We start from the raw sequence: 12,579 nt of genomic DNA on the forward strand, positions 1-12,579 counted from the left end.
AAGAAACATGATAAGCGAAGACCAAAAATACAAAAAAGATGAAGGTTGATTGTGAAATACTTACTCCTGACATGGGGGTGTAGGCAGGAGGAGGGCTGTGTCCAATTTCACTCTAATAGGAAAGAAAAATGGAATGATGGATATAATAAGAGGTAATATGAATGAAAAGAAAAAAAAAGCCGCATGAGTTGTATGAGCCAAAGAGGAAAACATGCACAACAGTGAAGTTTGCTAAATGGTAAAATTTTTATGCATTCTGACTACACGTGAGTTTATTTATGTGTTTTGAGAATATGAAATATTTTAATTCGATCCCTGAAAGAAAAAATATACAGAAAAAGTGAAATTTTTAAATGGATTAAAAACTAAGTTGACCATGAATATTTTTCTGATTAACCCTAGAAGAAAGATAAGACAGTAAATAATTAAATATAGTTTTAAATAAAGAACCATTTCCTTCCTTACATGTTATATGACTGAAATGGCCACATGCCACAGCATTGGTTTTCCCTTGTAAAAAGAAACTTATCTAGAAGGAGATAAAAGCAAATTTCAATTTTCCTTGAATAATTCTTACTATCAAGTTACATTTGTTTTTCACCATTTCAGCAAAGGGTCAACTTCTTAGTCTTTCCTTTAAAAAGGTGCATACTATCAAACCATAAGAGATTCTTAAGTACAGAGAACAAATTGAGGGTTGCTAGAGGGGAGGTGGGTGGGGGGATGGGCTAAATGGGTGATGGGCATTAAGGAGGTCACTTGTTGGGATGAGCACTGGGTGGTATATGAAAGTGATGAATCACTAGCTTCTACTCCTGAAACCAATACTACAAGGTATGTTAACTAACTTGAATTTAAATAAATTAATTAAAAAACTAAAAAGGTACACCTATTTTCTCTTCAAGAGTCTTATTTTTTTGTAAGTTAAAAAAAAAGGAAGGAAATCTTGGAAAATTAATTCCTTTCGTGGAAATATGCTTTATATATATTATTTTCATGTATTTAGAATCAGTTAAAATCAGATTTCATTTAAAAAAAAGGTATCTGGGGCTCCTGGGTGGCTCAGTTGGTTAAGCATCCTACTTCAGTTCAGGTTATGATCTCATGGTTGATGGGTTCGAGCCCCACATTGGACTCTGTGCTGACAGCTCATAACCTGAAGCTTGCTTCAGATTTTGTGTCTCCCTCTCTCTCTCTGCCTCTTCCCCGTTCATGCTCTCTGTCTGTCTGTCTCTCTCTCAAAAAATAAATAAACATTAAAATAAGGGCATCTGTATTCTTATAACTTAATACTCCATCCTATGGGTTAAAAAAAGTGGATACAAGAATATGATAAAATATTAAGGACAATATTCCTTGGGGTAAATAGAGCGGGTTATGTGAATATCAACACTGTTTCTTAATATACATATCCATTAAATACAATTTTTGAGAACCTTAGTCTACTAAGCCAGGCCCTTTTCTAGACACTGGAGATCATAAATAATTCAGGTAAAAACAACTGATGTTATGAAGCTTGCATTTTCTGCATACATGTATGAAACTTGGCTAAGTATTATTCCAGGCCAATGTTTTTACAATTTAGAGGTTCATAAAACATTCTAAGCAGAATGTGGTTCCATGGAGATTAACTGTTTAATGTAAATTAATAACAACTGGATAACACAATTTCCTATAATTAACTGGACTAATCAAGGGACAAGGTCTGAACTCCTACATTAAGTTTACATTTCAGCTCTCCCCATAACTGAGTCATCTACATGATGGTGTAGAAAATATTAATCTCTTTCCTTCTCTAATGACATAACTAGGAACGTATTGAAGATCATGATGCGGAAAAGTAGAGATATATTTAACATGCTATACGTAGGAGGTAGTATTGTCTAGTAGACACATTGTTTTATGATTTGTTAGATATTTTAGCCCCAGTCCCAGTTACAAGTGATGTGATAAGTCAAGAAACATCTCAGACCCTCATTTTTATCCTTGTCCTCTGTCTTACTCTTAGTGAATACAAAGTAAAATGGTATATATAAGTGAACTTTGTAAGCTCTGTACTACTAAGCAAATGAAGAGGATATAAAAAATTAAATATTCACATATGCTAAATCAGATTTTTAAAGTCAAGCAATCAAAATGCCAGAGCTACTCATCAAAGACACATTTAAAAATGTTTTCCTGTTCTCTACATCACCTTAAATACAGGTATATTTTGTTATCCTTTAGAAATGAAGCTAAATACATTTGCTCGTAAAATTTGAGACGAATTTGCTGCCAGCGATATGCAAAACAGAGGGATGGTATGGGAAAAATACGGCAACTGCCTAGTGGAACTTTATCATATCTTCAACCTTGGTCTTGTCCTATCATTCAACCCCAATTATTGAGCAAGCATTTAACAATATGCTGGAGATACCATTAGGCACCAGGAGAGACATGACCACTGGCCTTTTGCAATTTACACTGAATGATCAAATATTACCTGAGATTATTAGAAGAAAAGGCAAGAGTAAAATGAAACTGTGGTGAATTTATTTGAATTCTAAGATTACATATTAGAAGAAAGGTATTCCAAAATATTAGTAATTACTGCTGTTCCTTTGGCCTCTAACCTTCCAACAATTGCTGTACTGGTTCATGTTTGACTAGAATCACAGATTAGGAAACAGCACTGACTGCTGTACATTTTGCATTTTATAAAACTTGAGGGATAGATGATCAAAGGAACAAGTTACAAGTCATTCTTCATCAGGAAATACTTTATTATATATATTCATTACGTGAGCTGGACTGCCTTCGATTGTAAAGATGTTGTGTTAAAAATAACTAGATCTGTTGAAGAGAGGCCATGCCATATTAGAATGCAGGCACTGTCCCTGCTTTGACAAGTCTTTCCGTCAGCAACCTGCCAAATCTATATCTGGACACACTGCCAGATACCATCACAGTAATAGGAGTGTCTTCATGCTTTTCCTAGTTTTCTGCATTAAAATGGAAAAAAATGCTAGGCAAAGTCCCTTAAGCATTCATTGTTTTTAGGGTTACTGGCTGCTTTTTATTTTTCTGTTTTCATTTTTTTCATTTGCTTTTTTTTTTCTTTTCTGTTTTCCATGATAAAAAGCACCTCATTCATTTCCCCCTGGAAGGGCAATGCAGCTACAAGGGAACATCTGTGAGGCCAATTAGCTGGGCTGGAAATGTGATATAATTGTTGTTTAAATATATTTAAATTACATGTTAATCACTATGTCATAATTTATAGGCTTTGAAAATAACTTTTTGTACTTGAGAGCCAAGCCAGATTTTACTTGTTTTTGCTGTTTTTAGTTTATAACAAGCTCTTCTCATTTCCCGCCCCTCTCCCCCCAATTCCCCACACTTGAAGAGCTGAACTTTTAATATTGGAAAGAATGACAGCTGCAAGTAAATTGGTGGAGTAAAAATTAAGATCCCCATAGTCAGAACGAGCTGGAGTGACCTTAAAGTTTTAAGCAGAACAAAGCAGTGCTCTCAGTTTAAAGGCTTTTGTTTTCTCATTGTTCCACTTTCTGCTGTCCATCAAAGCCCAGCTTTGTGGATCTTCTGGAAATACTGGGTGCATCTGTTCAATTAGCTAGTGAGGGGATTTACTGTCAGCAGGACAGAGATAGAAAGAGGTTGGTTATAAACTGGCAGGTGATAGGGAGTTTGTTTCTGGTGGGGGGATTTGTAAGGGTGATAGAGTCAAGTTTAATTTTGTGGCCCTGTCACTGGGACATTGTATGATTAACTTGGACTGAAATGCCAGAGGTTATAGGGAAGGCAAACATCAGCAAATGTATCAAATACAGTGTTAAATGCACTTTACATACATCATGTCCTGAAATTTATCTTTCATTTGAATGATAAAAATGCAAAACTTTGTCTTATTACATGCACTGTATTTCTCATATTTATTGTGTTCATTAAAACATTATATTGTTAAATATTATCCCTGGGGAATTTTAAACCAGATGGATTTCCTCTTTAATATTTTTTTAAAAAATATGATACAAATCTATGTTCTTAGGAAACTAACAAAAATACATACTTAATGACTAACTTCTACCTAAATTAAACATGCACTTAGGGGTGCCTGGGTGGCTCAGTCGGTTGAGCGTCGGGCTTCAGCTCAGGTCATGATCTCACAACTCGTGAGTTCGAGCCCTGCGTCAGGCTCTGTGCTGACAGCTCAGAGCCTGGATCCTGCTTCAGATTCTGTGCCTCCCTCTCGCTCTGCCCCAACTCGTTCACATTCTGTCTCTGTCTCTCTCAAAAATAAATAAACATTAAAAAAATTAAAAAAAACCATGCACTTAATGAGAGTTTTGTTTGGTTTTTTAACTTCAGATAATTGTTCCTATCAATATTAACTATAGGATTAAAGTTTCTAGGGCCAAGAAATACGCTAAATCCTTTTAACTAAAACAGAGTGTGTCTCTGTAAGATGTTACCAATTCATCAGCACTAATTTGTTACCAAAACACTTCCACATGTAAGGATTCTCAATCTTTTATCCTCCTTGTCACATATTCTTAACACTCTGATGGGCATTTTCACATTTTTACAGGTCAGGTAGTAGACAAATAAAATGGTTTTTGCATTATGTACGATTTCTGATGTATGGGTGTAACATATGTTTTTTTCACAACTGAGTTCAACATACAGAGTTTGAGACATCTATTTAGAATCTTCATTTTTCATAAAGCTGGAATCCAGAAGAAAGCAAACAAAATGTGTCCATAGACAAAAAGCCAGTAAGAACTGAGAGAAACCAAACAAATCTAGGCAGCTGGCTCACACACACACACACACACACACAGGCACACACACGTCTGTATATATAAATCACACAAAACATCTTTCGTCTATTTATGTTATGTGTTTATTGGCTAATGGACTCATCTACCTACTTGGTTTGATTCTGTGAGATGCTGCTTTTTGGATCAAGGAGTAGAAACTTCCAGTTAGAAAATAAAGTCATGGGATGTAACATACGGCATGGAGAAAATAGTCAATAATACCATATTAACTTCGTAAGGTCACAGATGGTAACTACAATTTATTGTGCTGCTCGTTTCACAATGTATACAAATGTCGGTCAAATCACTATATTGTACAGTGAAAATAATACATATTGTATGCCAATTATACTTCAATAAAAAACATGGATGTTGTTATAGATATTATTTTAAAAAGTTCTATGTGTCTTTGATAATCAAGAAAAAAAGCATTGGGAACATCATGAGAAATATAAAACTACACTCCAAATTTCAGAATCAACCATAAAGCAAACTTAAATATGGGATGATTCACACTCGTTAATAAAGAAGAAGAAGAAAAAAAAGAATCACCCGGAAGAAAAAAATAAAAAAATAAAAAAAAATTTAAGTTTTTACTCTCTCACTCACAAAATAAATAAATTAGCAATAATGATATAATAAATAAAAATATATAAAACCATATAATATTAAATAGATAAACAAATAGTTAATAAAAGTCTGTGATTCAGTTGAAGGAATATTAACTTGGGCTCTTATCCTTTGTTCAGTTTTCATTAACCCTGGAACATCTTATCCCTCTTGTATGTCTCATCTACTCTATTACTGAAAAGAAATTTTAATAAAGGGAGGGTATGAGTGGAATCAGTAAATATGAATGGGAGACAATTCAGAATTTACAAAGTATAGAGGCATGGTGCCTTTTATCAACATTAATAACTCTACTCTCCTAACTCAGATCTTGAAGTCCAATTAATCACAATGTGTATTCTATTTTGTAGATGAATAAATGACTACTTTTAGGCCAACTGAGAAACAGGAAGAGAGACCATACACCAGAGACTATTTTAGGTTTTATTTATTCTCATAACCTTTCAAGGTACATACCGTTACTAAAAATCATGATGTCCATTTTACAGATGAGAAAACTGAGGACCAGGGAAGCTATAAGTTCCTCCCATGTACACACAGCCATTAGTGGCTATCTAAATCTATTACCCTTTTATTATGCCACATGTAGAACCCCTCTCTGCCCCTGCACAGTGCTTCAACTCTTCTCTCACATGAGTTCTCATGGTTTCTTTTTCTTGTGAAAAATTAATTTCAAGGAGGACTTTGACTCACTAGCCTTAGCCATAAAATACTAATGATGCTTTATAGTACCACTCCTCCCAGCTTATTTGCATTTTAATGAACTACAAGGCCTTAAGCTGAAAAGGAAACTATAAGTAGAATGTGAAGAGCTCATACAGGAGATGATGGATAAATAGATACAGATAGATAGATAGATAGATTCAAAGATTTTCTGTGACAGCACAATTGCTTATGATTTATTATTCCTACTCCACGGCTTAGTCAATAAATTCCTCTTCCAACTTGACTAAAGGTAAGTAAACTATTATATCTCCAAGAAATAACTCCTATACTCTTTCCAAATATCCATAAAACAAGAGGATATTCCCCTTTAAAATATTCATGGCTAGATGAGTCAATAAAATGAAGCTGAAAATTCCTCATTTTGTACCTTGTTTCTTTAAGTCTTTGCTGCTGTTATATGAAAAAGTCAAAGGACATTATTAGCACAGTCAAAAAAGAAAGGGTATAAGGAAACATGATTTTACATAAGTGCCAACATTCCTTAGCTTCATTCAAGATAAACAATAAGACTTTTGTCACCCTTCTTGAGATTAGTAATCACATAGAATTTATATCTCTTTATCCTGGTGCATATTCTAAATTTTTTTGTTGGTTGTTTCGTTGGTTGGTTTCTGGCAATTTTCTTTTGCATGTCTATATTTATTTTCAGAAGTATGTTATGGTATTGAAACATTTCCTAGTTATCACTTAGCTTCTAGTTAACACATGCTGCTAGAAATCTAAAGAGAACTTCTATGAGGTTTCTTAAAGACCTCTTACCAGTTCATTTCAGTTAGAAAAAGTATGGATATTTTTCCTAATTTTTTAACCTATCCATAAGAACATCTGGTTCAATTGCAGTATCTACGTTTAAGAGTAAAAGTGAAATCATTAAGAGTTTACCATGTCCAAATTCTTGGGAAATCTGACTAAGTCTTCAAGAGAATCCTAAAATTGCCTCTCTGCCTGAGTGTTTCATAACCTAACATCATGAAGATTATTTAATGAAGACATCTTAGTACACAGACAATGCATTGAGGTCAGGAAACTCTGAAGACAACAACGCATAGTCCTGGAACAAGTGGTCACCTGTGGGCTTCTGCCATGAAGGTTGTATTCTTGAACTTCTTGCCACTATGCCATGAGACCTTCAACAAACTCCTTAATCTACTGAGCCCCCAGTTTATTTATCTCTGAAAAGAGAAACTGGACTATGGGATAGGTAGTGAGAAAATGCACTTTTAACTGACAAATTATTTGTATATAAAATGAATATTCTGCCTTAAGCCTACACCATTGTTAAATACTGTAAAATGTGATTAACATGATAGCAAAAGCATCTTATACACTCTTCTTACTTAAATCTTTTCAAAGTATATGAAGCACCTTTTCTTTCTTTTTTTTTTTCTAAATGGAGTATTTATAAAGTATCACTTAGCCTATATACAATATATGACTGCATATTCTTGGGAAACAAGACCATGTTTGGATGGTGACTAATGAAAATACAATTGTAAAATGAAGTATTATAATTTAAACTTTTTATTTTACTCATGAAACACTGATTCTCTAAGAGGTTAGGTTAATTGTCAAATCACATGTCTGACAGTACTAGAAATAGGGTTCCCAGAGTCTCCATCTAATGTACATCCCATTATACCTTACATCCTCAAATGGCATTTAATAATGATAAAAAGTCAGGTACATTTTTAATGTTTTTCTGTAAAATACAATTTCCTTACTATAGCCAAAAGCATGAGCCTTAACCATGATGGCATTTGGTTTCAGTTGAATTACATACCAATATACTCTTACAGTGAATTTAATGGTGCTTTGATTATAAGACAGAAGTCAATTTTTCCTATTAAATAGGTTATAAGTTCACTAGACAAAAGAAATACTCTAATAGTATTAAATACTTTGATAAAAGCTATCCACACAGATTAATTAAAAGCAGCACTTATTAAAGTAGTACTTTATTTACAATACAAATTGCCCTCCACAGAGGGAATATGTTATTTAAACATTCTAGCTATAAAAGTTAGTTATTAAAAATAAATACATATTTATTTTTGTATCTATATAAATATTTGTGTATTTATGCAATGAATTTTATATTTATATTGTATTCAATATTTAAATATTGTATTTATAATATATTTAATATATATTTAACATTTAAAAATAAATTAATAGTCACATGTTTCTTTTATATTTATATTTATGCAAAATGCATATTGATTTTTATATTTATATAAGTATTGATCATGTGTATATATATATCCACATATAATAAGCTTATTAGTTGACATATTTTTACCTTAACAATGCTTATCTATAGCTATATCTACCTATAACTATTTATACGATGAGATAATGTTTGGGATATAGAAATCATTTAAAAAATTAAGTAAAAAAAATTAAGTATAGGCAGGTTTGAGAATGAGAAAAGACAAAAACTATAAGTACTATGAATTTCAAGGCCATTACTTTTGAATCTAAAATGCTATGCCTTGGCCCGGGTATCACATACTTCTGTTTGTAATATTAGTAAACACTTAAATCACAATTTTAGGCTTTGTGTGTGTCTGTGCATGTGTGTGTGTGCGTGTGTGCATAAATGCACATGCATGTATATATGTATCCATACACACAATAAGAAAATTAATAGCTTCAAACAAAATAATAAAGGCTTATTTAACCCATTCAAACTAACACTTTTTTTCCCACAGGCTGCCAGATCATTTGTGGGCTTGTTTTGTTTTGCTTTTACTATTTTTCATATGTGCATATCATTTATCAGCAAATGAATCTTGTTAACTAACACACTATGTAGGAGAGCTCTATTTAAAAATATTTCTTTAGTGGTTGTTTGGAGTTTTCTTTTACTTGCAAATAAATAGTGAAATATTCTATATTTCAATCTCCTCCTTAGCAATAATCCAAGCTCTGGAAATTTTATCACATATTTAAAATAACAGTAATAATATTTTGAGCAATCTATGTGTGCAAATGTAAAAAAAAAAAAACTAGGGCGTAGTTGTGTACTGAGAGATTGAAAGCAATATTACAGGAAATAGAATTACAAATTTTGTAAATCTAATGTTGGCATGTAGATTTTATTTAGTATCTTAAAAGATAAGTGTTGGTAATAAGCAAACAATTTAACAAAATACAGATAAGGCTTACAGTGTTCATATCACTTCAGTGCCGACCAGGTTGGAAATATCTTCAGTCACGCTAGTATGTGCAAACTGTTTACTAGATAAAAAGTGAATTTGTAACAATGGCTGATTCATCCAACTACTGCTCTTTAAGCTACCAGCGTGGCAACAGCTGTTGCTGTGAGTAAAAAGACTTTGAACGGTCCACCTGGAATTATGACAGCTGGTTCATGAGAGCTGATCTGAATAATGTACTGTGGATACTCGGGTACAGCTACTGACAGAGCAAACAGCACATGGCTGTCCCATCAGCCCAGAGCAAACACCAGTTACATTTCGCAGAAACAGGATGGTATTTACAACTGATCTGAGCCAAAATGAATATCAGATTGAAGGTAGCACCCCAGGAGAAAAAAGCTTTCCCCAAGAGCTACTTGTTGATTATAGTCTAAGCAGTTTTACCATTCTCAAAAATCCTGCAAATTTGATTTTGCTGCATATAAAAAGGGAGAAGGAAATATACAAAGAACTCCTGCACCTATTTGGGAACCACATTGGAATTTCCTAAAATAAAAAAAAAATGACCACAGTACTTCTTAGTTTCCCATTTACACTTTTTGCTGCCAAAGTCAACTTAAATTAGCCAGGACCATGGCCATAATAATTTTCTTTGAAATTCTAAAATGGCTGACACTTTAATAAAATATATATGTGTGTATATACACACATATATATTTATATACATATATACATATATACATATATATTTATATACATATATACATAAATATATATATACATATGTGTGTGTGTATATATATATATATATATATATGTATGAAGAAGTCAAAATATATAATAAGCCTGAAATAAGAGAATCTAACTTAAATCTTACATGGATGCCAGAGATCACCCAATCACACTCGATTTTCAGCTATGGTAATAGGGATGACCAACGATCTTCCTCAAGGTCACCAGCTAGTTACTAACAAGCCAAAATCCATAGGCCTAATTAGGAAATATGTTTATGATTTATTACAGGTAGAAAAAACTCTACTTGGTGTCCTTTGAATATGTCTGCCTGAGTAAGGGGAAACATAGGTGAAACTCTATAGCAGGTGAGGTCTGATCTCAAAGGTTCCTCACCATGGTTGACTTCTTAGTTTCTGCCCCAGGATCATTTATTCCTCCCCAACAGACTCCAGGGCCCACAGATTCCTGCCCTGATTCTGCTGGAAATGAGACTATATCTGTATCCTCCCCCTACGGAAAGTGTACCATTCTGAGTCAGTAACTCCAACCCCGAAACATCCTCTCTTATATACACTCTCGTTCTTTCCTCGGGAATTTGTCAGTAACTAATGCAGAGGGCATCTCTTTATTCTGAATAATGTGGGGGAATTTTCTCAAATTAGTGCTAGTAGATGATAATGCCCTGCCTCAGGTAACACTGAACTATTGAATACCAACCCTCAGCATGCAATGAACCACTGGCCTGATGTCTCTACTGGAACATTCCATGGCATTTCAAATGTCACTTTTTCAAAACTGAAATGAACATCTCTTTTCCTCACACTGAATCTAACTCTCTTATCTTTCTTGGCTTACTGGATAGTATCAACAATTTACCTACTTGTGCAAGTCAGATATCTTAGTATCATCTTTAACTTCTCCTATGTCTCATTCTTCATGTTTAAGCATCTTTAAGCATCTTCAAGCATATTTAACTCATCTCCTGGATCTTAGTCCTTCCCTTCATTCCAATCTAATATTCACAATTCATTTCCCTACTTAAAAAAACCTGCAAGATCCTTTGTTGCCTCAGGCCGAACCAAATCTCAATTTCTTGTGGCATTGAAGACTTTTGGTAGCTATTGTCCTTGCCAGTTTCTCCAGCCTCACCTCTGCACTTTCTCCTCACAAGCCTCAAGGCAAAAATATTACAGCACTTCCTTTGAGGGTCCACTCTCTCCCTCACCTCTGGGCCTCTATTCAAACTCTAATCATTTCCTCAATGCTCTCTCTAGCTTCTTTGACTTGACTACATGTTAACCCCATGAGAAATTATCATTTCCCTGATCATGTTTAAATATTGATTAAAAAATTCACTAAGCGCTTATCACGTTCCTTATATGGACAATTTATCACCGCATTCAGGTTGTTTACTTACTTCCTTAGTATGCCTTCTTCCATAAACTGTAAGGCTATTCAGAAGAGGACTTCCTCTAATACTCACTGTATCCTTGATGCTTAACACAGGCCAAGGGCATGGACTAACTCAATGTTCAGTAAAAGGTGTACCGGATCAAAGGATGGATAGATAGAAAGGTATATTAAACCCACAGACAGAGTGGCTCTATTAATGAGAATCTCAGGGACTACAGCCAGCCAGCAAGATGTTTTAAAGAATGTGGGATTTTAGCATTCCTCAAATTATATATTATACACATCCCAGCCTATAGATACTTACAGTGAGTCCTAAATTGAAATTAAACCCCAATATAGTTAACTGAATATTATTTCTCATCCAATACATTCATTCTTCTTATCAATCAGCTGCTATTTCTGGAAGCATTGTTTAAAATCTTACTTTTAATGGCAAAACAAAACAAAACATGTCTTCTGGTAAACACCGAACGGTTCCAAATGCAACACACATTTCACATGTAGTTATAAAACTTCAGGATTCTATCTCTACTATGACAACACTCTCATGAGACATCTATGTATTTCCTAATGCTTTGGAGGTCTAGCAAACTCAGTCTTCAGCTTTATCCCTGAAGATATACATTGTTAATTAAGAACAATAGGAAAGACATACCTGTGAATAAATTGCCGTCATGAAGATGAAAAATGCAGTTTTGCCTTGTGAGATCAAACACAAATCCCTACCAGTACCTTTTAAGTGGTACATACCACCCACCTGTATTTCTACACTGTGGTGCAAACCCAGACACCCACAGGGAAGGGTCATTTTAAATTTTTCAAAAAGCATTTTTAGGATAATTATGACTCAGTAGTATAGAAAATCAAAGTTATAAGTAAATGAAATTTTACACCAAAGTTACAGAGTGTGTGTCTCAAGAAGGGAAGAAGCTGTAGGAAGAGAGCACTTGAGGCAAAAGCACTGCCATTCTTCTACTCTGCTACCATAGGTAAGTTTTCTTAAGGCCTTAGTGTCCTCATCTGTAAAATGGAAACAATAATGTCTGTCCCGCCTGCTTTATGAGTTTTACAGGTGTGTGTCAATGTTAAATATC

At 33.9% G+C, this 12,579-nt stretch overlaps 1 protein-coding gene across 4 annotated transcripts in view; it reads right to left on the minus strand.

The window, feature by feature from the left end:
* The window catches only part of ERBB4 (erb-b2 receptor tyrosine kinase 4), a 1,144,797-nt gene that overhangs the window by 12,144 nt on the left and 1,120,074 nt on the right, over positions 1 to 12,579 (minus strand). For 2 of the 4 annotated variants that reach the window (XM_043577724.1, XM_043577725.1), the window contains exon 26: positions 65 to 112. The exons of the other annotated variants lie outside the window; for them this stretch is intronic. In XM_043577724.1, the coding sequence (XP_043433659.1) occupies positions 65 to 112 (48 nt within the window). The remainder of the gene's footprint in view (positions 1 to 64; positions 113 to 12,579) is intronic. 4 annotated transcript variants of the gene reach the window in all.

The sequence above is a fragment of the Prionailurus bengalensis genome, chromosome C1 (genome assembly GCF_016509475.1).
Source record: "Prionailurus bengalensis isolate Pbe53 chromosome C1, Fcat_Pben_1.1_paternal_pri, whole genome shotgun sequence".
NCBI lineage: Eukaryota > Metazoa > Chordata > Mammalia > Carnivora > Felidae > Prionailurus > Prionailurus bengalensis.